The sequence below is a fragment of the Hippoglossus stenolepis genome, chromosome 11, assembly GCF_022539355.2.
Source record: "Hippoglossus stenolepis isolate QCI-W04-F060 chromosome 11, HSTE1.2, whole genome shotgun sequence".
NCBI classification, from domain to species: domain Eukaryota; kingdom Metazoa; phylum Chordata; class Actinopteri; order Pleuronectiformes; family Pleuronectidae; genus Hippoglossus; species Hippoglossus stenolepis.
In genome coordinates, this window is record NC_061493.1 from 21,041,924 (window position 1) to 21,068,328 (window position 26,405).

Genomic DNA, 26,405 nt, shown 5'->3' on the forward strand with positions numbered 1-26,405 from the left:
TAAGAAGATATGTTTATGTTTTTCTTGAACGTGATATCTTCAGATAAGTTTGAGGGAATGTCTCCAAATTTGGTGCAAACTTTCACTTGGACTCAAAGATGAACTGATTAGATTCCGGTGCCTGGAGGTCAAAGGTCAAATGTCACAATGACCTCATGTTGCTGTGTTTCAGTCATTAAAGACTACAGTGACCTTTATACGAAACAAATCATGTAGAAATATGTGCATTTACATCTATTTCGCACGTGTGTTTTTATTTTGTAAAAAAAAAAAAACGGTTCCACGAGCAGGTCCTCGGGAAGCTGCGCGCTCATTGGTCCGCTTGTCGCGTCGCTCAGAACGTGGGGCGGGGTCAGCGGGGAGTAGCGGAGGGGCGACGGAGGAGCTGTCAAACAGAAACCAGCGTCAGAAACACGCACACCCCGGGGACGAGAGGGCAGCGAACACCGGACTTTACTCCTCCGGGGACACGAGGGGGACTCGAACAACACACAACCCCCGAACTTCACCCCCGAGGATCCGGGCTCTTCCTCACCAATGTGGACTTTTGTCTTTTTTCCCCCAAAACCGTCGCGACGACTGAAAACTTCTCGCGACCTTCTGTGGACGTTAGCCCGAGTCGTGTGTTGACAAACTAGCAAAACAGCTTTAGCCACCGAGCTAACTGCGTGACTAAAGTTTGTTGTTGTTGTTTTTGTTGTTTGTTTTTGTTGTTGCCGTGTTAGCGTTCTGCTTCTCGGGTCGTTGTTTTGTTCCGTGGAGGCGAAGCCATGGAGCTCCACTGCTCTTACGAACATCTCCCGGGAACCACACCAGGTAAGTCGGCTAAACTTTAACCCCACGAAAGCTAACACTGGCTGCTGCTGCTTCTTCTGGGTTAGCTCTTCACCTCCAGCTCTTCACCTCCAGCTCTTCTCCTCCAGCTCTTCACCAAACCACCTCCACTTAACACGTCTGCTGTGAAGCCCCACTGACTCATTAGCTGTCCGTGGGTTTTCCAGTTTTCCTTTCCACGGCCCCCGCGGACTCGCTCATTACTTGTTTAAACCCTTGAAGAATGACAGGTATGCAGAGGCTCACATATCATGGAAGTTCCCCAGGTTTAAGATTATCTGGTCAGATAAGATGCTGCTATTCGTTTTTTTTATTGACCGTGACCTTGCTCTGATACTTGGCGAGCTGACAGGATGAAAGTCTTAATAGAGGATTTAAACTGCAGGAATGTGTCCTGATTATAGTTTTGAGCTTTTTAAATGTGACTTATAAACACACACTGTATATTTAAAAATACTCAGAATAGATCTGTGTTGTTCCCTCATTGTGTACATCCTCACACGAACAAATCATTGCCTCTCAAACACCCCCCCCCTGCTGTCATTCAATACCTCTTGCACTTCAGAGACACACGCTGGACTTGTCATTATAACATCACTTTAAGTTTTGATTTATTGCCGACGTCCTCTATTAGCCTGTAATCCACTGGGACACAGCTGGATAGTGTTCAGGCTCCCAAACTACTGTTAAAACATTTGGCCTGAAGCTGCTTCAGAGATGTCCCATCTGTTTCGGAGTAGCAACAAACCACATTTTACAGACCCCAGAAAAAAAGGGCCGCCTTTAAAAAAATAGCCTCTTTAGTGCGGTGGTTTAAATGCAGGCCCCTTTGGATGTGTAGGCAACACGGTATGGTTTGGACACGAATATAGCAACGAACTTTAGTAGAACTTGTCTGTATTTTCTTTCCTTATCTAAATCCAGATTTCCACGAGCAAAGTTAAATGAGGATTAACATGCTGCAGAATATTACAGGACTATGTTTTTTTTTATACAGTGTGTGGCCAAAGTTCCTTGTGATTCATGTTTACTGCACAAGTGGGTGTAAAATTCTTTTCGGTGGTCAGCGTGCTGCTTTAGACTGGGAGGATCTTTCCGAAATGAAGCCACCCACAGTTAGTAGAATAACGCAGTTTCTTAGCATTTGCATGACTGAAATTCAAGTGTAGGATGTTTGTGTTTAGTCAGCATCAGCTGCTTGGACCACTGTTGTGGGTGTGTGGGTACTGGAGCTTGTAGTGTTGAATCAAGGGTGAGTTTTACATGCTGACCTCTTCTCGTCAACCCAGATACAAATATATACGAAGATGAAAAGCTTGTCTCTGCTCCCGCTCTTGGATCGGAAAAGCTACTTAAATTAGATAGGAAAGCTTTGGCCTGGTACTTGTGGCTTGTATTATTCTTGGCACAGGCACTTTCAGCTTTGCCGTACCATTTCAGCAAAGCAGAAAAATGAAGTGTCATTGGAGAGAAAAAAGCAAGAGGAGGATAAAAAAAAGCCTTTTAAGGATGTTGCCGGGACAGAGAATGATCTCAGAAGTTGTCCAGGAGATCTACAGTAACTTGTAACAAGTGTCTGTCATGTTATGCTAACGGAACCAAAGCAGAATCTGGCTGTGTCATCTCAATGTTGTTTTTAGGATCTGATCTTATCAGACCTCATCTGGGCCAGACTCGGACATTTGTTATTCTCTGCTTCGGGTTAAAATGGACCTCTTTGATATATTCATCTTAAATCAGCACCTTTCTCACTTTTTGCCACAAATCCTTCTGATTCACTGGAGCACATTTAACTTACCAAGGCAGTTATAATCTGATAAATATGAGTGAAATAGATTGATGCTGTGTGTGGACAGAAATCAACACAAGTACACGATGAAAGGTTTTGTAGTTTTAAAAGCAGTAGCGTGAACTCTGCTTTATAGATATGTATTATTCATGCAGTTGTCTTTACTACCTGCTGGTCGTCTGGGTTTTACTTTGTAAAATGTCATCTCGCTTCACTCGGTCTACATCATCTATTATTCTATTGTATTGTGTAGATGCTTAGTCCTGGGGGGCAATTAGTTGATTAATTAATCACATACACTGTTCTTCATAAGCCGTTCGTTGATGTTGTCGGGAGATTGTCTGTTCGTATCGTAGGAAGAATAAATGTGTTTGTCAAGTCTAGTTTAATCTACCTTTCTGTCTCTCTCTAGAGTATTTGAAAAGAAATATTTATAACCAGACTCGACATGTTACATCAGTCAAAAAATGTCCCCTCCGACCTCAAATATTCTTAAACGTTGGATATGAAAGCCACATTGTTTACAAGACCTTTAGCCACAGACTTCCTCTCCTGTTCCCCTTTGTGCCCTGCTGAATTTGTTTTGGATGGCAGAAAGGTCCGGGACCTGAGCTATTCCTTGGCTAATCTCCCATAATTGGACAATCAGCCCTTATTACAGCCATTATATTTGGCCCTGTTGAGCAATAGTGGCTTGTCATATCCATCCTAATGCAAGACCCAGTCTACAAAAACAGTTTTAAATATCTTAACCTTTCATGAGAGAGCAGCGTGGCAGCTTTTGTTTCTACAACATCCCACACTGCTACTTTACATTGACTCAAATCAATGAAAACCCTTTTTTCGTTTTCTCCAGGTCTCCAAGGACTTTCTATACATCTGTCAAAAATGTGAAGTCCCTCTCATCCCAGTGGACTCTTCAGTTACAAGCAGTGAGGAACTGGACCAGTAGGAATCATCTTGGACCCAGCCCGAGTTTGTCACCGGGGGGGTGCCCTAAAACAAAATCCCAAGCCGAAGTCTATGTGTGTGACATATTTCCGCCCAGGACAGAAACTGAGTAGATCCTGTGCTGCCGTGGAATCCTCGGCACCATTAAAGCAACCCAGTCCTCTTGTCATGTGGGTACATTACAGAGGAAGGCTCATATTACCCTCACTGGTATCACCATCCGTTACATCACCATGGACCGGAATAAACGCAATTCCATCGCTGGGTTCCCAACACGACCTGAACGCCTCACCGAGGACAGGGACAGTATCGGAGGGGCAGGGGTCTGTGAGATGGGCATGGGCCCGCCTCCACAGGTCAGTCCTTGTTTTTTACACATTTCATTTCACTGGTGCAGGGCATACTGGGTTATACATATACCCATTATACTGGGTTTATGCAGGTTTAAAGAGTTCAGCCAAGTATTGATAATGGATTACATTTGTTTGAAGAAGAATTCTGATACACACTGAGGATAACAATTTGAATTGATCAGGCCATGAGTCTGTTCCAGTCTTTACGGGCCAGTTCTTTTTGACAATCAGGAGACACGTTTAAATTAAAATTCAGTCCAGTTAGTTTGTGGTTCACGTTATCCATGTTGCTCCCATCAACCATTTTACTCATTTGCTTTTCATTTGTGGATCCTCTGTGCCAATAATAGCATCAATTTACTAGTGAACAGGGATGGTTCAACAAGGGATTTGTCTGTTTTGGTATTGACACATACTGGAATCTGTGTTCCCACAGAATCACTGAGTTGCCTTACGACACAAAAATGAATGTAGCTCCCTTTTAGCTCAGTGTGTTTGGGTCTCCTGTATTTACTTGTTTCACTCTGTGCTTATTTCTGTCTGTGAAGAGTAGAGACTGAGAACATCTTACGTATCCTGGTTTAAATCACTCTTTTATATTTAGTTCATGTCCCACTTGGAGGCAGACAGATAATGTGGCCTTTATCTCATTTTCCCACGCAAACAAGCAAATTATAGCCGAGGGCTTGGAGCATATTACTGCGCTGTCAGATAAATCACCCATTTGACCTGTTTTCACCAGTCTGTTCATATCTTCTGCAGGTGGGCAGGGTGTGGCCATCGTCCTACAGGGCTCTGATCAGCGCCTTCTCCTGTCTCACACGCCTTGATGACTTCACCTGTGAGTGGATTGGCTCTGGATTCTTCTCTGATGTCTTCAAGGTGGGGTTGAGATCAGTTATTACTTGTTCTCTTATTTCCACTTATCCTTTTTTCTCCCTTCTTTGAGGGCTGTGCTCAGGGCTGTCTTTGACTTTGACTTCCTCCTCTGTCTGTTTCAATGGCTCTATGTGTATAGATCAGACAGACTCATTTAACTACAGGATCGATGGCTTTTTCCCTTGGTGATGAGGAAAGTGAGGCTCGTGTGCTGTGCATGTTGTGCACTGGTCATTATCAGAAATAAGGGGAACTTGTTGAGTGTGGCTCTCAAAGATAAATGGCATTTTTGAGTGAAGCAACTGACGCCCAGTCCTTTTCTGTTTGATTTGACTTGTCAAGTTGATGTGCTCGGTGGGTCGAAGACTGATTGTTTCCGAGGGAGCTTGGTCTTCGCTCATGAATGTGTCGTGGACATTTTTAGGTCAAGTTAGACTCAGATCCGTTCAAAGACATCAATTAAATACGGGGTTGTTAACCCTGGTACTTCCCCTCCCCCTGCAGACATGTGAACGGGAGTCACACAAGCACATTTACTGCTATTAGTTTGGCTTTGCTAAATTAATCCCTCTTCATCAGCATCCATCAGCAGAGAAAATTAAATTTCTTTATCTAGTTGTTGGTAGTTGTATTATCAAAGCCACCATGGCAGTGTGCAATGTTAGCATGGCTCAGTTTAATTTGTAATTAGAGACAGACTGATGTATCGGCTTTTATGTTTGTGCCAATATGAAGTTTTGTATTTTACAGAATAGACATATTTGCATTTATGTTTACATTTAACATAAAATGTGTATTGTTTTCTTGTTATTTGCAGTTATTGACAATTAAGTTACACACACACACACACACACACACACACACACACACACACACACACACACATATACTACTTGTAGAGCTGGTTGGACTCTAGTCTGAAGTTCAGAAAGGAGGTGAGCTACACTAGGATGAAATTAATTATCATGACCTTGATAGTATCATAGCATTTTATTAATGTTGGATGGTTGGAACTTGTTGTGATCTGCTTTGGTGTGTTTGTTTAGAACTTTTCTCTATAAATGTGGGTGAACACCACTGACTTCTTATTAAGTAAAGGGTGAATTCACAGAATAAACTTCAAATGCATGGTTAAGAGCTCGTGGTTAGATGAATGGAAACTGACTACTTAGAACACTGGCCTTGAAGGTTTTGACTGACATTAAACCAGGCTCATTTTAATGCCACATTATTTGTTGTATCAGATTATATTTTGATTCATGTGAGTTTTCCAGTATTTCAGTCTCTCTGTTCGTATTGGAATTTTCAGTACGACCTTAGCTAACAGTGGATTTGATTGGTGAACTGGTGCGACATTCAGTTTCCACTGTGTCTCTCTTTCAGGCTAAGTTGGGGCTGGAGCTTATTGATGTGGCTGTTGATCGTGTCTGGCAGCTACTATTGAGTGTTGTGCATCTGGTTAGAGGGTGGCAGACATCAAAGGTCCATGCGTTTGCAGATGAAGTTATATATTAATTGACTTTTATTAGCTATATCAAGCCCATACTACATTATAGTGTCACCCATTGTTCTCTGGGTATGCCAGCTGTCAAAAAAACACCCCCCCATTGTGGGCTGTGGAAACACAGGAGCTTATTCATATGAGTGATGAAAGAACAGAACAGCACAAACAAACAACAGCCCGCAGCTTCTATTATTGATATCCTCATTTACAGCGTGGTTCAATACATACAACTTCATTTCAGCTCAAATATTTTGTTGATGACGGAGTGAAAAGGTATTTAAATAGAGGCTGTCTACCACATATCGTCTGCAGTATAATGATGATGATGATAAGAATGTGATGCTGTAAGAGGTTATTATCAGTGTTAATTGATTCACATTGGAATTTAAAAGCAGCAGCACTGAGAATCTCCCAGCTCCCTGCATGAATGCTGCCACCTTACCACCTCAGCCTCTTGTCAGTGATAGTGATAAAGGTGGAGGCCAAGAGGAGGAGGAGGAGAAAAGGCTTCTGATGGTGGAGAGCTGTGGAAAGGGATGAAAATGGGGGGGTTGAGTGGAGGCTTCAGGGGTTTTCTGAATGTAAGGGATGGGGGCAGACGGGGGCTGTAGAGGAGTTCTTATGAAGGGGACAAGTAGGGACAAGTAAACTAGGAAAAGTGCAGGGGTGAAAAGACCAGAGCAGAGCATGCACGAGTGGGCTGGCAGCAGAGGAAGATGGGAGAGAAACAACACCACCACTACCACTACTACTACTACTGGAGAAGATGAGGATTGAGGATGGCAGGGTTTGTTGGAGGCCACAGCGAGGAGGAGAAAGAGGGGGGGGGATCAGGAATGAATTCAGATGGGGGGATGTGAAGAGTGAGGAATAGGGGAGGGGGGGTGTGGAGGAGGATAGACGGATGTGGGGGAGGAGGCCTTCAGAGGAGTGGCCATCTGTTGTTTCTGCTGTCCTGTGGTGGAGCCTGTCGGCTCTTACAGACAGGCCCCCTCGCTTTGAACTTGAACAGAACAGAGAGATTTCTGTGTCCGTATGTATGAGATGGAGAGAGGAGCAGACAGAGAGCTTCCCTAAACAGAAACAGACTGCATCAGCCTTATATATACATATTTATATATACTGTAGATATTAGGGGTAATTTTACTCTATATCAAGAGTTTTTTTTTATTTTACACTCCTGCAATTCTGTCCAGCAGTATATTTCCCTGACTCCTATGTAATCCATATTGATTTAGCCTCTGCTGGAAGTGATACTGTTCACCAGTGTGTCACCAGTGTTTGGTGGCGGTGGTGATGGAAGATGGTCAAAGAGCCACTGTTATAGTGTGTATGATTGACAATGTGTTGGTAATTTCCGTTGAATAAAGAGCAAAGTCCACTCTTCAGTTTCTGCTCTAGAGGAGTCAATGGCCATTTTAAACAGGTTCAAGCTTAAAAAGAGGAGACATCAGTGTTTTATTCTTGCTGGTTGAGTCACATATAATCTGATTCTGAGCTAATGCTTATCGTATCCTGTCTTTAGGCATGGGGTGACTTTCTGTGTGTGAAGTAAAATCACATTCATCACATTTTCTGCTCAGTCACAGCAATTCAGCAGTTAGTCAATCTAGGTCAGAGGGTAGTAGAAGAAGACGTTTGTGAAGAATATCATTTCCATTACAACTGTCTCTTTGGTATCAGTAGTTTACAGGATTATCAGAGTCATAATTGTCACCTGCCATTACTTTTGTCAAATGATATATTATTTATCGTATGTCGTCATATCTGTTTTCAAACGCTAAGCACATTATTAGGGCATATGTGCAGTACGGAAACCTCTAATGTATAATGTCTGGTGTGGTTTAGAATGGTCACGTTGTTGTTGTTCTCATACTTGACGCAGCACACACACAGAAATTCTGCCCTTTCACTTCGGGGTGATGTCATGCATTGCCAAACCTCCTTGTGGTTCCGTTGCTTTTCCTATGTTGCGTATGATAGAGCGACTTTTCAAGTGGCAACGCAGGCACGTAAGTCACGTAAGTCACGTATTCCCAGAGCAGGAAACGGTGATTGTTGTTGTTGAGAAATTGTCTGGTACGCCCACGTACGCATTTTGAGTCCTGCATTTTTGTTTTGTATGATTCCCAGTTCTCCATTCCTTGTCTGGAGCTCTTGATCGTGTCTGAATTGTGTTGTTGCTGCTGAAGGCTCAAACCTCTGAGACCAGTTAAACCTTTTGGAAACCACTGTACACCCACAGGAGCACCAGTGAAGCCTTTAAACTACTGACACCTACATTGTGATCTAAATGTGTGTTTCTGCCGTCAGGAAATGAGTAAGCAAGTGTCGGTAGCTCAGTCTGCAGCTGAGCAGCTCAGTCACTGTGGTTTGCAGGTTGATATTTCCTATTTGCATGATACATGAGCGTGTTCAGAAGAACTTGAAATACTTGGTAATTTATGTACTGCACTGTGGCATGTCTGAAACCTGAAGTGTGAAGGTCATCTTTCTATTTACAAAGACTGAGGTGACACAGAGAATAAAAATGTCTCCATGTGGGACTCTCGGTTTTTAACAGAACATGTTTTTAAACCATTGCTTCAGTTCAGAGATTAAATGTGCTAATTGCTCTTTTGGAGGCTTTTCACTCAATGAAATGGACTTTGGTTATTTTTGGTACGGTAATTCCACTGTCTGTGAATTACTCCAAATTAAGACCCTATAATTTATTTATCCCTCTAACGCTGCTTGTTCTTACTCAGACAGGATGTAAAAGTTTGTTTTTTTATGTATTTTTGCCCCCCCCCCCCCATGCACGTCTACACAGGACCATTAAGACTGTCCGTCATTAGGAAGGATTTCAGTGCTGTCTTTATGCCATGACCCCAGCTGACCCCATTATCTAACAAAGGTGGAAACCAAAATCCCAATGCACAATAATACAAAATTGATCGTGCAGCTTTGGACTGACATTAACAGTCATGGGTGGTCAGTGACCTCATTTCACTTCTCTGCTATGTGCTGACTTCCTCTTCTGTGTCTCTAAAGTCTAATGAAGAGTTTTAATTTATAGACTAATGAAATGGTCACGTTTTCAATCCCTGTCTCTGTAGCCAGCCAAATTAAGTTTCTATAAGTATAGTTCAAATATTGTGATTTAACCCTTTGTATTTACAGCATCCTAACATCTGACATAATTTGACTGTTTCACAGGTACGTCATCGAGCCTCAGACCAAGTCATGGCTCTGAAGATGAACAAGATCAGCAGCAACAGAGCGAACATGTTGAGAGAAGTTCAGCTAATGAACCGACTTTCACATCCAAACATACTCAGGTTAGTAACTGAATCAAGTATCGCTCACAACGATCAGACACCGGCCATATTAATGCAGCTTATAAAACAAGGCAAGAGAAATAATGTGATCATTTTCCACTTTCTCATTCAAGGCAATAATTGCATTATCACATAGCATCCAAATGCAAAAGGTTCATTATGCATCATAAGACATTCATAAGATATAAGATGCCCTGAATAACTTGTAATAATCTCACTTTCCTAAATTCACTTAGACTTAATGAGAGTCAATGTCGCTCAGGAACTACTAACACAGTGCGTCTGCTTTTACCAAACTTCAGCGTGTAACTTCATGAGTCTGTGGTTGTGACCTGTTTCCTCTGTGGCTGTGTAGAAACTGTGTCAAACACAGAGCCTATTAACGATTGATTTTCTAAGCTGCCAGCTCCTGTTAGGGCTGCAGCAGACGCCTGGAGGCAAAAAGGCGAGGAGAGCCCCCCTCTATCACTAAGGAACGGGACAAGGCTTTTGAACCCTCATGTTGAATTATTGATTGGACAAAAATGGACACAGTATGATAGTGTGGGAGCAGCTCACACCTGCCTCTATGGTCCTGAAGTTCTTTAAACCATCTTTTCATAACCAAGTGAAGATGAGACTTCATGCAGCATAGAGAGCTGATATTGATTTTTCCACATCAATAGCCAAAGCACAGACAGTCTAATATTTGGTCAGACTTGTTTTTGTGTAATAGAGTAAGTGTGTGATTACTAGTATTGTGTAGTTACTCTATTTTCCACAACCATGCCTTTCTCCTTTCTGTATGAAAAAGCCTTTTGAGAGCAGTAATATGCACAACGAATGGTTGGAAGGAATTTCTTTGGTCTTTCTCTGAACTCTTTTATTACACTGTCAACGTATGTTGTCGGTCAGAGGTTAATCTGAACGGACTTTTGTGTTACTTAATTACTTATTAATGATTTGAAGGCCTGGAGATCCGCAACAGCCTTGGGGCAGAATATATTTTTGACATCCTTGAAAAATACAAACCCAGTAAGTCTCAGAAATATTGAGGAAGCAATCAGCTAGCAGCAGCTTAAAGCAGCTTTTAATAGCGATGCTGAACATGGATGATCTTGAAGGGAACTTAACTTTAGCACTTTTTCTATCTATGAAAAATTACCTTGTTGTCCTGTGACTTTATTGGTTTATTTTCCTTTTGTTATTGTGTTTTTACTTTGTATGAAGCAAATAGTGTGGTTTTGGCTTCCTGTCAGATTCACATTCTTCTCTGAGCTCCTTGGTGGGAGAGTGTGTGTGTTTACCAGCATGCACATACATGCATAAATATCTGTGTATGTGTGTGTGTGTGTGTGTGTGTGTGTGTGTGTGTATCATTTTGCACAGACGCACACATGCACGGTGTTCTTTACAATGCCATCTTTGTTGAGCAGGCCTGCTGGATTGTGTGTCTGTCTGTGTGTTAACAAGCCGGCACTGAGGGGGTCATTGTTAGCTCAAATCTAACAACGACCCATAAAGTTGACCTTTTCATTGCCTCCGGATTTATGAGGCCTTCGGTGCTGCTTGTGAGCAAAGTTGGTTTTATTTGTTTCTCTGCACAAACACTTGGTTTTTACGTTGGTTGGTTGTGGCCTCTCGGGGCTCATGAAAATTGTTAAAACCATTTTCTCTAACGGTCTAACGGTTAATGGCGTGAAGACAGAGCGACCTCCAATTCAACAGTGGTAGAGAAACACAAACAAATGCAGAGCAGGGAGGAAGAGGTTGTGTGTTTTATTAAGAATGTATAAATTGATAGGCAAGGTGGAGGGAGAAATGGATGGAATGCAGATGAAGCAACTGAGCTGTTATTATCCTTCTCTCTACAGACACTACGCTACGACTTGCCTGGTCTCGCCCGCTGGAATTTTACATTTTTCTTAACCATTCTTCCTGCTTTCTTTGTTTGCTACCAGCAGAGAAGGCCACACACGAGTTAGGATTTGAGATTTCTGCTTTATTTTAATCTAAATGACCCTATGGTACAGTGGCCCTAAGGGGATAATCAGCGTGGCAAATAAAAAAACACAAGTCAAAAAACACAACAGAATTAACTTCTAACAGAAAAGGAAGGTAACTCTTATCAGCAAGGCTCGTGAGTGATTGGACGACCGCCCGGTCTAGCTTTTAAACTGGAAGCAAATACTGACAAAATGTGTTCTAGCTTTTTTATCACTGTGTTTTTTTAATTTACTATTTAGTTTTTAGATTTTTTGTCTCTCTGTTTTCTTATTTTCTGTTGTGTTTTATGATTTGTTTATATCCCCAGATGCGTCTGTGTGTCAGTCTCCCATCTGCTGATTTCATTCATTCTATTCAAATCCCCCAAAAATATCCTGTAGAATTTAACAACACCTTCATTTTGAATGTCTTTTGTGTGTTTGCAGGTTCAAGGGAGTGTGTGTCCATGAGGGCCAGCTTCACGCTCTGACGGAGGTAGGTTTCTCTCACAGACACACACAGACACACACACACACACACACACATTAAAGCCTCTGTGATGTGCGAGATCAAAGTGTCTGTCGAATGTAAAGTGATACTGATTTGATGCTTAAAATATGTTACAGTACTTCTAGTATGTTCCAGTACTTGTGTTTACCTGCAAATATGAACCCTGCAAATTTCCCGTCTGTGTTTGTACACGTTCCTACTATTTTCAACCATGAGCAGAACACGGTAACACGCGAGTCTGTAATAAAACTGAATGTTCTGGTGTGTACATATCACTTAGTATGTCTGCATGAGAGAGACAGAGGGACTGCAGAGTACAGGCTGCTAATAAAATTCTCCAGAGACGCTTAATGTGACAGCACAAACCATTACGGTTACAGTGAGCAATACTTTCAGGTCGCACACAGCCTATAATTATCCTTTGTACGTTTATAAGTGTTTCTTTGTGTGTCTGTGCATGGGAAGGAGAGAAGGAGTGATACTGATAGTTATTAAAAAGTCTGGCCTTATTCCTTTTGATGTGGAGGAGAAATGAGGGTGAAATTGAATTTAAAGGTTGATTCTTTTCAGCTTCTTCATTACTTAAAAACACTCTTCTCTAAAATACTTCTCTAAAACATTGGGAAGTAGATGCACTCTGACAAATCTACAAATATTCTTGAATTTACAGCCAGAAACATTAGCTATGTATCGTTTGAATTTGTGTTCAAATGTCACCTTGGGCTCTGGAAAGATGGAGATGGGTATTTTAGATTATTTGCTTCATGGACCAAATTATTAATAAAGCAAACAACTGTCCTGGAAAAAACATTCTTAGTTGTAGCTCTAATTTCATTCTCTGCTGCTTGATGCACAAATATCTGCTTTATTCAGGAATGAGTTAGTAGTTAGATGTTTTTTTGCCACATGCAGACAAGTCCTGTGGTCATTGTAAACACACATAAACTACACAAAAACATGCATTCATCCCAGATGCACACAAACATACACTTCAACCAGTGTCTCGATATGCATCTCTATAAACACGCATGTTATTTGAGAACACATGCAATCAAATACACGTGAATGTGGACGAATGGCACAAAACACACGATTCATCCCACGGAGAAGAAAGACCACACTGTTGAGCACTGGTCTTCAAGGCAACACACATGTGTACATGATTACACTGTTGGGCTCCACAGTGAATGTGCTCATTGTAGCTTTGCCAACAACGACAAACACCAACTTTCTGCAGTGTCATTGTAAGAAATTCACTTAAACACGTATATTTGTTGCCGCGCGCTAATTGCAACGTGAATCCATTGTAAGACACGCACATAAATATACGTGCACACTGCGGTTGGTCGTGTTTTCATGCTGCAGGGTAAACAGATCCTGTTGTGTCGTGTCAGGACCTATAAGTGAATGCTCTGACCCTGGTAGCAGGCCCATGCTGTTTTGTTACCTGACCCCCACTATGAGGCCGGGCTCAGAGGAAACAGAGAATGAAGTTACTGCACGGCCCAAGAAACACACACACGCACACACACACAGAACAACACAAACCCCTGTAAACTGTTTGAAGTATGTTGCTTGTAAAAACTTAACAGATTCCACTGATTGTAAATCAACTTCTCTGACTTTTGATATTCAGTACAGCAGCGGTTATTCGTTTTGTAACACCGAACATTTGTCCAAAACCTCTCACAGCAGGCGGGCATAATGTGCACAGTATATATCTTCCGTTTATAGTTTATATTGACGATAACACTTAATGGTTTACACGTTGTGCAATAGATAACAAACTTGTCAAAGGATGCACCAGTCTTTGAGCCATGTTATGATGTATTCTAGAAATGCTGCCACACATAGAGAGCCCACTGGATTACCATCTTCATGTGAGCACGGACCCTTGAAGCCTCTGGAAGATACAGAGAATAATTTAGCGTTGTCCTTGTTCCGTTTCTGCTGAATCTCAATTTAATGCACCTTATAGGAAACGCTACAGCAATTATAACCCGGGCGAATGGGGAGTCACGACTCATGGCAGGTTTGCACTGGTGTTTGAAGCTGCTCCCAGCAGCAAACAAAGATTCTTTTGTTTGAGTCTTTCCAGGGTTTTCAAAACCTGAAACGCAGATAGTGAGGCAGAGAGATTTCCACAACAGATGGGACCAGCCGTGTGTTTTTCATTTCCTCAGCATTTCCTCCACATTATACATGATCATGGCGAGGCACTTACATGGTTCAAACATGTGCTCTGTCAAGTAATTACTGCAGCATGTCAGTACCTCCAGGAATAGGATAAAGCAAAGTCCAGGGGGAAAATGCCATGCCCGTATAAGAGGCTTTTTTTTCGAACGAGACTTTACTCCCGTTCAGTTACTTTAAGTTGACACAGCAGGTTCACTCTTCCGCTAAACCACGGGAGTGGCATTTTGAATCGGCACATGCTGCGCTCGCTGCGTAATCTGCCAGTGTGAGAATACAATCAGCCCCGAGATATTAAATTAGATGATCAAGGAAGGATGTTGGATTAGTTTTAATTGTCTCCAGTGGAGTTTCCCCCAATTGTGTCCTTCTCCTCCCAAAGCCCAGCCAGCAGGCAACAGATGTTGAACTCTGTTGACTTTTGCACACAGTGTTTAGATATTTAAACATGGTCGTATCTCTTTATTTCATTTCAAAATATATGTATTAACTATTTTCTGATGATCCTCTACAAGCTGTAATGGACTCTTACCTCTTAATGGTTGATTGGGATTTAGAATTAACTTAGAAAAGCTACTAACATCATTATTTGAGATGGAAAATTGATGCATGTTTGTCCAGGAAAACAGTTCCAGGATTAAATGATGCAGAATGTAGATTACAGATTATCGTATTGTCTTCATTAGGGTTCACTACATAGTTTATCATGTGAGATTTGCAATTGTTTACATTTTTATTTGAGCTGTAACAAACCGTCAGTATAAGGTTTCGACCTCTCTGAGTTGAACATGTTTGGCAAAGCTAATTTTCTTTACTAAATATCCTGAGATCTCATCGACTGTGTTTTTTATTCCAATTTCTGATTCTTTTTATTTTCAATACCAATTGCAGAGGAATTCTAGAACACAAACTCACCAGCCTTTATCTTTGGATGTTGATCAGACAGGTTCGACTTCTTTGGAAGACGAACTGTCACAGCACATGTGATATTTACATAATAATATTCACGTTGTCTAGAGATAAAATGAGACTTTGCATGTGAAGCTAGCTTTGTTTTGTTGTCGTCACACAGCTCGGTCAGGTTTCATCTTTTCAAGACCCATCCAGACATAGCTCCACATTGTAGTAATTTGTTGAGATTATCAGAAAAGTAGAATCAATCTGACCACTCCCAGTTCATCAAATCGTGTGAAGAAGTCGAGACCTCCTCCCCTCACCATCGACCCCCTTTGTCCTAATTCCGTGCCGGTCGGTTTTACCAATAACCACGGCTAAACCAGACCATCTCTGGCTCTCTCGAGTTAACCACTGTTGTCTGTGATGTGTGACATGGGATTAGTGTGTCTGTGTGTTAGCATGCAAGCAGCAAGGTCAGACAAGTTCTTCTGGATCAAAGCTGACAGGCACAGCCAAGGACCCCTGGACACTTAAAGCCCACTGAGCTGATTTACCCTCTTTGCTGGTGGGCGACTCTCTCTCAGAGCTGCCTCACTAACTGAGATTAAACAAACCAAATTTTAACTTGGCATATCCCCAGCTCACTGATACATACGCAGCTAAACAGGAACATGGTGAGTTTCAGAGTATAACCATGCAATTCCTGGGCTCAGGGACATATAATGTCAGTATTGTTTGACACATATGCTGTTTTAGAGAGGAACTCCAGGAAATGTCAGGGTTCTGACTCATTCACAACAAGAGGCACATTCAGGCAAGGTGAATGGGTAGAACATGCAAGAGGCACGACATGACGTGTAAATTCCGCAGTGGAAAGAAGTGTTTTTACCCCCCAGGTTCTCCCCTGGCTCCCCCCCTGGGTCCCCCGGGTCCTCCCCGGGTTCTCCCCCAGGTTCTCCCCTGGTCCCCTCCCTCCGTTCTCCCCTGTGTTCTCCCATGGGCTAACTTGGACATTATCTAGACATGTTACCATTTGGCTGTCAGGAAAAGTTCTGGAAATTGTGTGGAGCAACTGACTTTGAAATTTGTGTTCTCACATACTAATGACATCACCATTTTTATTGGAAATTGTACATATCCTCAACTTGAAGCACCGTCTGGACCTTTGTTTGTGAAGTGCTTCAGTTTTGCAATAACATTAACAGTGCATGTGTGTGTGGATCTTCCTCTGCTACAGTACATCAATGGTGGAAACCTGGAGCAGCTGCTCGAGAGCAACACGCACCTGAGTTGGCCGACCCGGGTGAAGCTGGCCAGTGATATCGCCAGCGGTCTGTCCTACCTGCACTTCAAAGGCATATTCCACCGGGACCTCACCTCCAAGGTTAGCTGCACACAGGCTAATTGGTCATTAAGAGGAGAAACCGTAGATGGTCCCAGGATAATGGAGCAGCCTCTGTCTGTCAGACTTGGATTTGAGATGATATCATTATATTGATATTCGTCTCTTTGACACATTTGCTTGCTCTTTGAGTCACAGACCTGTTAACCTCTCTGTAAAAAACACAGCGTGGCTGTCGGATGTGATAATCTCTACCAGGCGGCTTCTAGTTTTCCAACTTGACCCGGAGCCATGTTGGCACAGAAGTGTCAGGGAACAGGGACAGTGTGCACTCGGCTGTAAACACATATTTATTGCCAGTCTAAGATTGAAGGTGCTCTTCTTCAGAATAAAACAAAGGTGCGTCTAAAAGCATAATCTTTCACTGGAAAGATATAGTTAGTACACAGGGGGGGGGGATGATGTCATAGTCTTTTCTAGATTATAGTTCCTCAAATGAATGCAAAGTGTATTTGGTTATGACTCATACTTCTGTCCTGAAAGTCGGTGAGCAGAGAAACAGTTTTTTATTCATTAATATTTCATATTCATTTGATGCTAGTTACTCATTCCAAACACCTTCCAACTGTTTTAGAGACTACAATCTATTTATAGTGTGTTATTTGATATACTCTCCCATTATAAAGTAGTTATAAGAAGTTTTTAGAAATACCCAGGAATTAGGTACTTGCTCGGGGACATAGAGAGAGATATTTATAAATAAACTCTATAAACTATACAAAGTATATAGAGTATTAACATGCACTATAGAATATGTGGCTGCCACATATCATTTTATTAACTGTGATGTCATGCAAGGTTGTGCAAATAATGTCCGCACTGTTTTTGTACAGTAACATCTCAGCATTGCTTGTATAATATCTATAACCATTGCAACAAGTGGAAGCAGAAGATTAACAAACGGTTCCTTTTATAAGAAAGAGGAAGAGTAAACTTTAGAGAAATGCATATCGACAGGTCCTGCTGGTTTGTTGAGGTACAGGGAACAAACAATGCTCAGTAAACTAATATCAAGGGTTCAGGTTCATAGAGGAAGTGGATGTTTGACTGATATTGTTAAGACAGAAAATGTTTTTTTAATCCCTCTGTGTTGCAACTTCCTCAACGAAAAGTGTTGATAAAGTTGTTTTTCTGTATTCACAGAACTGCCTGATCAAATGTGATGACAGCAGCTACACAGCAGTGGTTGGAGACTTTGGCCTGGCGGAAAAGATCCCCACTACTCTGTAAGGAGTATTTCTACCTACCATTTCCATTCTACCTGCCTTCCTACCTAATTACTGGCTCCGTCAATAGTTTTTGATATAAGCATTGAATCTAAAGACCATGTAAAGGAAAGGAAGTTACTCTACTGTGTTGAATCTGTGGGGAATTATCACTCCTCTCCAGCTTGATGTTGCTCCACAATCTCTTTTGGCTCCCAGCTTTTATTTGTGTGGTTACATCACAGCTGTTCTTGTCCATCGCAGGCGGCCATTTCCAGAAAAACACCAAACTAAAACAACAATCACCAAAACAGCATACACACAGTTAGTGAGTGTTGTGCACGCCCCAGTTATTTTACCCATAGTGTGAACATTGGAGGTCAGATAACACATGACTCAGAATAAATGCTACGTCTCATCAAATTGTAACTTGGCAGTTGTGTGTTAGTGTTTTAGCAAAAACAATTTAATTATCAACTGGTGGTAGCTGTGTGTAATTGTTAGGTTGTTGTGATGTTTTTTTGTTTTTTTCCTGCTCCCCAGTTGCCAGTGGTCACAAATTGATTATTGCAGCTTCACCAGGCTTCATCAACAAAGTCTTATGCCCACTTTTGTAGCCTGAAAACAAAGATGCTGCACACGGCTCTGAGGGCTGCATGATTGCTCCAGTACTTTGTTATATTGTTAAGTAAGATGTGAGTAATTTTGTTTCTAAAATTCCATTCTACTTATGATTAAATATACAAAAGGTCAGGTCAAAATATTTATTCCGGCTTGTGATCACTTTAGATTTTTATACCTTTCTGGTTTCGCTGTTGTAGCTGTTTACAACCTAAGAGAATTTCCCCTCCTCCTCATACCAGGCACAGGGCTTTTTATTAACACATGGGTCAGACTTTAACAGCAGGCTGCACAGATTACATTCTCTGCTTTAGTGTGTTGATGACAGGAGGATACTCTCAGTGCAGGGTTTCAGTTTGTAATGCTGCAGGAACACACAGAAAGAGTCTTGTATCTCTTTGCATGTGTATACGACTATTTTCATTAAGGTAGAAGTTGTGGTTTGTCAGGAAACAACACATCTTCAAGGGTTTGAGATGCAAACTCTTATCTGATGTCACCCAATCCACATTTAAACAGAGCTAAAAACTTGCTGAGCTGAAAAGATTACAGAGTAAAACATATTTTTGAAAAACTGCTCTGAAGAAAAGGTAGCATCATTCCCAACCTGGTGCGATTCAAAACTGCAATTACGTGTTAACTAGAGGGTAAACACAGCATGAGGGGGTAATTTTGTGCTGAAGAAAAAAAAAAGGCCTCTGTAGAGTCAGCTTAGTTTTTATATATTTGCATGTTTGCCCTTGTTTGGTTTATCTGTCATGTTGTTCGTATTAACAACACGAAGGCAGCCTGGAGAAATTCACTCAAACCGGCCTTTTTATTAAGTGCTAACACCTCGACACAGATGTAAAAGCAGGCGGGTAATTGAAAGTCTTTTTTTCTTCCTGCTGCTCCACATCTTTCATTTACACACAACACGGACGGGGGGAGGTCAGGGTTTTCTTCCTGGAGCTGCACTGGGTCAGAGGAGGATTATTTCAAACCAACTTGTCGCCAGCTCCACATATTTACACACAAAATTTGATGCTTCGACTTTTCTTCACGCCAGAGACACTGTGTGCACTTTGGTTTTATTTTTATAATTCAACCGGGGAACACAGAGTCCTGTTGCCTGTAATCTGACATCCTGTGTTATGTGTGTTGGGTTCAGGGCTGAAGTAGAGAAGCTCTCTGTTGTCGGCTCTCCTTTCTGGATGGCTCCCGAGGTGTTGAGAGATGAACCCTACAATGAGAAGGTAAAGTTACCCACCTTGAACTCTGACCTTTGCAACAGTTAATACCGATGGTGTCGAAAATAAACTCAAATAAGATTACGTTACAGTATGATTTCATTTAAAGAAACATCGAGGAAAATTGGATCCCAGAAGTCATCCCCCCCAAATCATCATTTGCTTTGTTTACAAAAAGTTGGGACAAAGGAAGGAAAGAATTATTGTTGTATGTTGTACAAACTTACTAAATTAAAGAATTCTGCTCATTTCTGTGTGTCTCTATTTCCAGGCCGATGTTTTCTCCTATGGAATCGTCCTGTGTGAGATCATTGCAAGGATCCAGGCCGACCCTGACTTCCTGCCCCGCACAGAGGTAGACTGCTCCCCTCGCCTCATTGTCGCCCTGTAACCATCCCATAAACTCTCTGACATACATCTGTGTGTATGTTTGCTTTGTAAACAGGTTGATCCGTCTCTGTATCTCGTAATTCTCACCCTGTTTACACTGCGTAACGTTCACATGACGAACACGTGAGGAGTGTTTGAGTGTTTGTTGAGTGCATTCAAACTGACCTTTTAAATATTTAGAAGTCGTTCATTCACTGTACCTCATCCTTACGCAGATCTCAGTGTGACGCAGAGGTTTATCTTTTTCATATGGGAAATAATACCTCACAAGTTGCTATATTTTTTGCAAACTTAAGTAAATATAGACTTGAGCTTTCCTCTAAAAGATAAAAATGCAAGCTGCTGAGATCTGCATTTCCTTATTATGAAATCATGCACACACACACACTGATAATAGATTGTCTAATTTGGGATCCCCTGCCTGCCACGTAGAACTCGGGGTGAATTCAGAAGAATGATAACTGTTAAATAGGATCATCCCCAGCGTGGCCCTGAGGATTGTGCCTTTAACCGGGCTTATGTGCGAATCCAAGCTCAGAAATGAGTCTTTGGTTATTAGTCCTTGATAGTCCACTTGGCAGTCAGCAGGATCATGTCAGAGGGATTAGTCTGATATGAAGCTGGCTTTGGCACGAGAGCAGCGCCGTGTCCAACTTCTGATGAAGCTCCGTCCGTCCTCTTTTATCCTTTTTGTCCGAGTTATAAATACGAGTTTCCTGTTGTAACTTTGATACTGTCTCCGTCGCTCCCTCCCAACCAGAACTTTGGCCTGGACTACCACACGTTCCAGCACATGGTCGGAGACTGTCCGCCTGATTTCCTCCAGCTGGCATTCAACTGCTGCAATGTGAGTCTAACACGCTCTCCAGTCTGTCGGCCCAGAAATGAAGCCAAAATGTCCTGGATACGAACTCAAACACAATCTTGTGCCGATGACGTCAGCCAGAGCCAGTGGAAGCTGTCAATCACGACGATTCACCTTGTTTCCAACATCAAATATCTATTTAAAACCAAACTTGACAGAAAAAATTGCTCAGGAACAAATTCCAGTTTGATAAAAAATATCTAAAATGACAAAAACCATCTTTGAGAAAATGTATTTAACACTTATTTGGACTTTTTAATTTGATCCATGTCCCATACACTAACACGGAGGAGGCACAGGTGTTAATGAAAAACATTTGCCCAAGTGGAAACCCTGTTTCTAGGATTTTACCTTCTTTTAAGTTCTTAAGTAACTTTTTTATTCCTTCATTCAGAAATAGAGGGACAATCTGATTATGTGATTAATCCGATTTAGCTCACTACCCAGGGGGTCGGCCTCTATTCTCCAAAAGCTGGATCAGTTACTCGGCAGACTCGGCTTTTCACAACTCATACGTTAATTTGTTGTGAAATTGATTAGCTAATGAAACGGGGGGGGGGGGGAATATTCAGTCAAACCGTATCAAATATGTGTTTCTCACAAGATTTATTCAGCTTCGCTCACGTCATTTTATTATCCTTCGACTTGGAATTGTGATTTTTATTTTTTTTTCTTAATATAATTACAAACCACCCGTGAGGAGAGTATTAAAGCTTTTGGCGCAGCCTGCGGATCGAGCCTGTGTTGGCTCCGTCCATCTCTCCTCATCCTTGTCTGCTCTGTTGCTGTTGTCGTTCTCTTTATCTTCCATCCAAGTCTTGTGAATTTAATTTAATTTAATTCTCTTATCAGTTTTACATTTTCTTTCTAGGATCTCATTACGATCCGTCTTCACGTCCTAATTAGCTGCGTGTCCTCATCTTTTAGACACATTTTTCTCTATATTTTCCATTGGTTCTTTAAGCCTGTCTGCAGCTTGTCTCAATTATATATGTGACCATGTATAAACCTCTTATTCCTTATGTGCAGATGGACCCTAAACTCCGCCCCTGCTTCCCCGACAACGTCAGGCACCTGGAGGAGATTGTTGCTCGCCTCAAAGTCGAAGAGATGGAGCACGAGTGTGTCTCGCTCAGCGGAGACAACGACAAGAAGACTATTCCTAAAGGTATCAGCCCTGCACCGCTGTCCAAACCACACAGTATGTGCACTCAGTAGAAGTGTTTACCAGAGGATGCTGGTAAAGTCCTGTAATAGGAAAGTGGTGGGAAGGGAACAGACGACAGAAACCTTCACCTCTCATGGGTTCTCTACCCTTTCACCCTCTTTACCACTGCGTACAGACTTGCTCTCTAATGCGGTCAAAACTGCAAGTGAGCTAGTCAGTATTTCATTTGTTATCAGTCAGTGGTGAGACTGACAGAAACCTCTTTCCTCTCCCGTTCCTCTTACAGAGTTGATTCTACTTTCGTCCAGTCACTCAGTAACAAACGGTTTCCACCTCATCCAACACTTCAAAGAATGAGTGTGGGGTCCAGTTTCCTTGTTTGCTGATAATATAAACCTCATCTTTCCTTAAAGAGAAAAACTAGACTGAGGTCCACGTTCCTATTTGGAGATACTTGATCCACACAGGCCCAGGTTTCATTTCTAATTTGGTTCTGACGCCTGCATGTCTGACCATCACGGAGCCAGGAGGCAGTAATGTTTTTGTTTAGAGGAGCCAAGCAGCTCCGTGTGCTCAGGACAACATGTGACGTCACAGGACGCAGGAGTGATTTACACTGGTGACAAACGTGTTGTTTCTTTCACCAGGTGTTGTGTTGTAGATCACGATGACGTTAACACAACACGACACACAGTCTGAGTCTGTTGACACAAGAACGATTCCCTTATCAAGCTGTTATTGTTTGGAAAACGTGGATTGGATCTGACTCCTCGTCTGCTGTCGGTTGTTCTGTCATGAACTTATTCTGACCCCCCCCCAGCCCCAGCCCCCCCTGCTCCAACTATTTATGTGCTTATATGAACAAACTCTGTTTCTAAACCTTAGTGAACAATCGCTGGAGTATTAAAGACTCCAATCCATTCTTTTAATTACTTTTTCCTGCACTTATAATTATAACCATTAATATTACATTCATTTTATGAGGAGTTTGAATCCTACAAAGCTCAAAGGAAAAGTCAACGTTATAATAATCTCCTCCTGTTCCATAGAAAACATGTGAAAACGAGGGATTTGTACTCTGCAAGATTCAGCCTGCAATGACCCCTAGTGGTTACATTATATTACATATAAGGCTAAATGCTTATTTCTCAATCTGAGCTCCACTTTGCAGTTTGTCCACTTTCCTTAAGGACATCACACGACTCTCTGTCTTTTCTGTTCAAGGCGAGAAAATCCAGGGCTTCAAGCGACTGAACCCTCTCGGTTTCCAGGACGACAAAATCCCGCAGAAGTCGCCCCGTCCTCGGCGAAACATCTGGCTCAGCCGCAGCCAATCGGACATCTTCTCCTGCAAAGCAGTGAGAAAGGTCAACGTGCAGGACCCTTACTACAACCCCCCCATCACGCAGCGCGCCTCCAAGGCCCGCAAGATCAACCCGTTCACCGCCCGAGAGGACCTGTGCGGGGGCAAGATCAAGTTTTACGACGTGCCCAGCAAGTCGGTGTTCTCGCTGGTGTTTGACCTCCACTCGCCTCCGGGGAGCGCGTTCAGCAACCCGCAGCAGGACGGGTCCTACTACTGGCTGCAGCTGCCAGGGAGACAGTGTCACTCCTTACCGGTGTCGCCCCAGCTGCCGCGCTCCGAGGTCTTCCAGGTCGGCGCCGCTGTTTGCTCCAATAACAACGGTTCCCTCACCTGTAACTCCGGTCTGATGTCCACGACGCTGCCAGGTGAGTCGTTTGATGTGCACGTCATTTCAGCATTTTGACATTTACATTTACGAATTTATAATTTAAAGAAAAAAGGGCTTTTTGTGAACATTACACTTTCAAAGAGTTTTAAACTTATTCCAGGACAATATGATGTTTGAAAATGGAATTATCTGGTTGTGAAAAACTTAACTTATCCCTCTTTTCTCTTTTCTCCCCCACAGCGACTAACTCCAGGTCTGATGCCGGCCTGACTGGAAACGACGTCCGGCAGAAAGCGTTGGTGTTTGGCTGGGCGAAGAAATACGTGGTGGTCGAGATCCCGCCTTACTGCGGGCAGAAAGGAGGAGGAGGGGCGGAGGAGGAGGACGGAGAGGTAGAGGGAAAGACGGAGGGACACAGGGAGGACACGTCCGGGGAGAGCTGGTCTCCCATGGTCCCCAGCAGTGAGAGGGACGCCGGAGAGGCAATGGACTGCTCCTGCAGCGTGGAGGACGAGGATGAACGAGGAAGAGGGACAGACGCCGGCTTAATGTAACAGACTTAAACCCACCCCCTCACATGGACGAACGTGGCGGGGAGGAGGATGTGGTAGCTTTGGACGAGAGCTCGGGGACTCTGACTCGTGACTGTGAGGAAGTGGACGAGCATTGAGACGGACAGACCGGACACAAGTTAACGGAAAAATACAACGTCAGAGAGAAAAGCAAAAGCACTTGATTTTATCTCTCAAGTGAATTTATCCAAGCACATCTGATTTAGATCAATATTTGTCAAAGCTGTTATCACACGGGTTGGACAGAACAATGTGTGACCGTCTCCAGTTGGCACAGAAAAAGCTTCTATCGACACCGTGGACGCTCGGAATAGAGATTATTTTTTTTAAAGGTTGTTTATATTTACTATTGTGAGACGATGTCGATTTTTCTCTCTCCTTAAAAGTTTATTATATTTGGCGTCTTGTCTGTGACGAGGGAACCGGATCCCTCGTGTTGAGTATGTGTGAGTTTTTAAAAACCTTCCACATGTTCTTTCATTCAAAACATTCTGTCTAAAAATGTCAAATGATTTATAAATAATCTTTGTTATTCTACGTATTCAAAGGAAACTCTGCCCAGCAACAGGGAGGGAAATGGTTTCAGGATTTCACGCAGTCGATTCACATTTAGTCTAATTCTCCTCGAGGTCGAGCTGGATTCATTCGATACGTTCAACACAACCAGTGGTTTCAATGTCTTTTAACAGCTTGGTATCTATGTGAAGTCGTGGTTGTCAGTTTGTGAGGTTCAGGAGACGTCAAACACCCGTTAGTCGTGTTTTCAAGACACGATATCCAGAAATATTAAAAGAGCATCACATTTAATGATGCTGCTCTGAAGCCAAATCACCGATCTAATGTCTGAGTTTACTTGAATGCACCGCGAGTTTTCAAAACAGTTCCCTCTTTTGTAATTTAATGAATTTTATAAATTATAACTTTTCACCAAAACAACTTTAAGACTGTTAAAACGTTTGAAATGCAGGAATCTTCTTATTACAAATTAAGTTTGATTCATAAACAATAAAATGAACCGTCACTCATTTCAACAGAATCAGGGATTTAACCACCGCAGCCTTACTCAGACTGGTTTGACCATGATGTAATGGTTACCCTTGACAATGTGGTTGTTAAAACCAGTCGCCTCAGAAAACTGTCAGAAATGAAAAGTCAAAATGTGCCTCTGTGCTGTAATTCCCTGTTGTGGCCACAGAGGGTCGTTGTTCTGCAAAAATCACTTTAAAGTAAAAAGTTGAATTTATAGAAACAAGGCTCTAAGGTGGGAAATCAATCTCCTGTCAGACTTATAGATCAAGATGAACATGAAGGCAGAAATATAAATTATATTATATTATATTAACTACATACACAAAAGCTCTAAAAACTGCCAATGTCCTAAAACAGTGGATAAATTAGTGATTAATTCCATCATGTCTTTCACATATTCAAGCATCTGAAAAATGTTTCCTCCATCACACATTATAAGTAGCTAATTTATTTTATTCTAAGTTCAAGTTTTCCCTTAAAATTCAGTGAATATTTTACTTTAAGCCGAGTCTGATACTGTGAAACTGGTCCCACGACATTTTCTACAAGATGCTTTGATGTCATCTTCCTGTTTGAGGGTTTAAAACGTTATTTAACTTTAACAGATATTAAAAAATCTCCTTGGGGAAGGTTCATTTAACATGAGAACTGTTGATCTGAATGTTTTCAGTGACTGTAATGAAATGAGTTTTGACTTGTGAAACACGACTTCCTGTTGATCTGCTCCAGCTCTTGTCAATGATCCTCTCTAGTTACATTCTGATCTAGGAACTAAAAACACACTTGTACCGTGATGATCTCCACTTAATGACCTTTCACTACTTTTCTATGCAACAGATCATTTATCTCAGTGTTTTAAAGGATTAAAAAAAAGATCTAATTTGATATTTATGAGAAGGAAAACAACTTTTTAACGTCTTACCTTTGTATATTTGTGTAAAAAGTTTGTGTCGCCTGCCGCGACGAATACAGATCCAGATGTTATTTTGCTGATCGAGTAACAAAGCTTCTCTGAGTCTTACTTGTGTTCGTCTC

At 42.0% G+C, this 26,405-nt stretch overlaps 1 protein-coding gene across 1 annotated transcript; it reads left to right on the forward strand.

The window, feature by feature from the left end:
• Positions 1-378: 378 nt before the first annotated feature.
• On the forward strand, positions 379-26,391 carry tesk2 (testis associated actin remodelling kinase 2). Its single transcript, XM_035169805.2, has 13 exons — positions 379-816; positions 3,480-3,930; positions 4,690-4,809; positions 9,509-9,630; positions 12,042-12,090; positions 16,433-16,579; positions 17,741-17,823; positions 19,574-19,658; positions 19,924-20,007; positions 20,803-20,889; positions 21,937-22,075; positions 23,300-23,806; positions 24,010-26,391. Exons 2-13 carry the CDS (start codon positions 3,808-3,810, stop codon positions 24,321-24,323), a joined length of 1,860 nt encoding a protein of 619 aa, XP_035025696.2. The 5' UTR covers positions 379-816; positions 3,480-3,807; the 3' UTR covers positions 24,324-26,391.
• Positions 26,392-26,405: the final 14 nt, after the last annotated feature.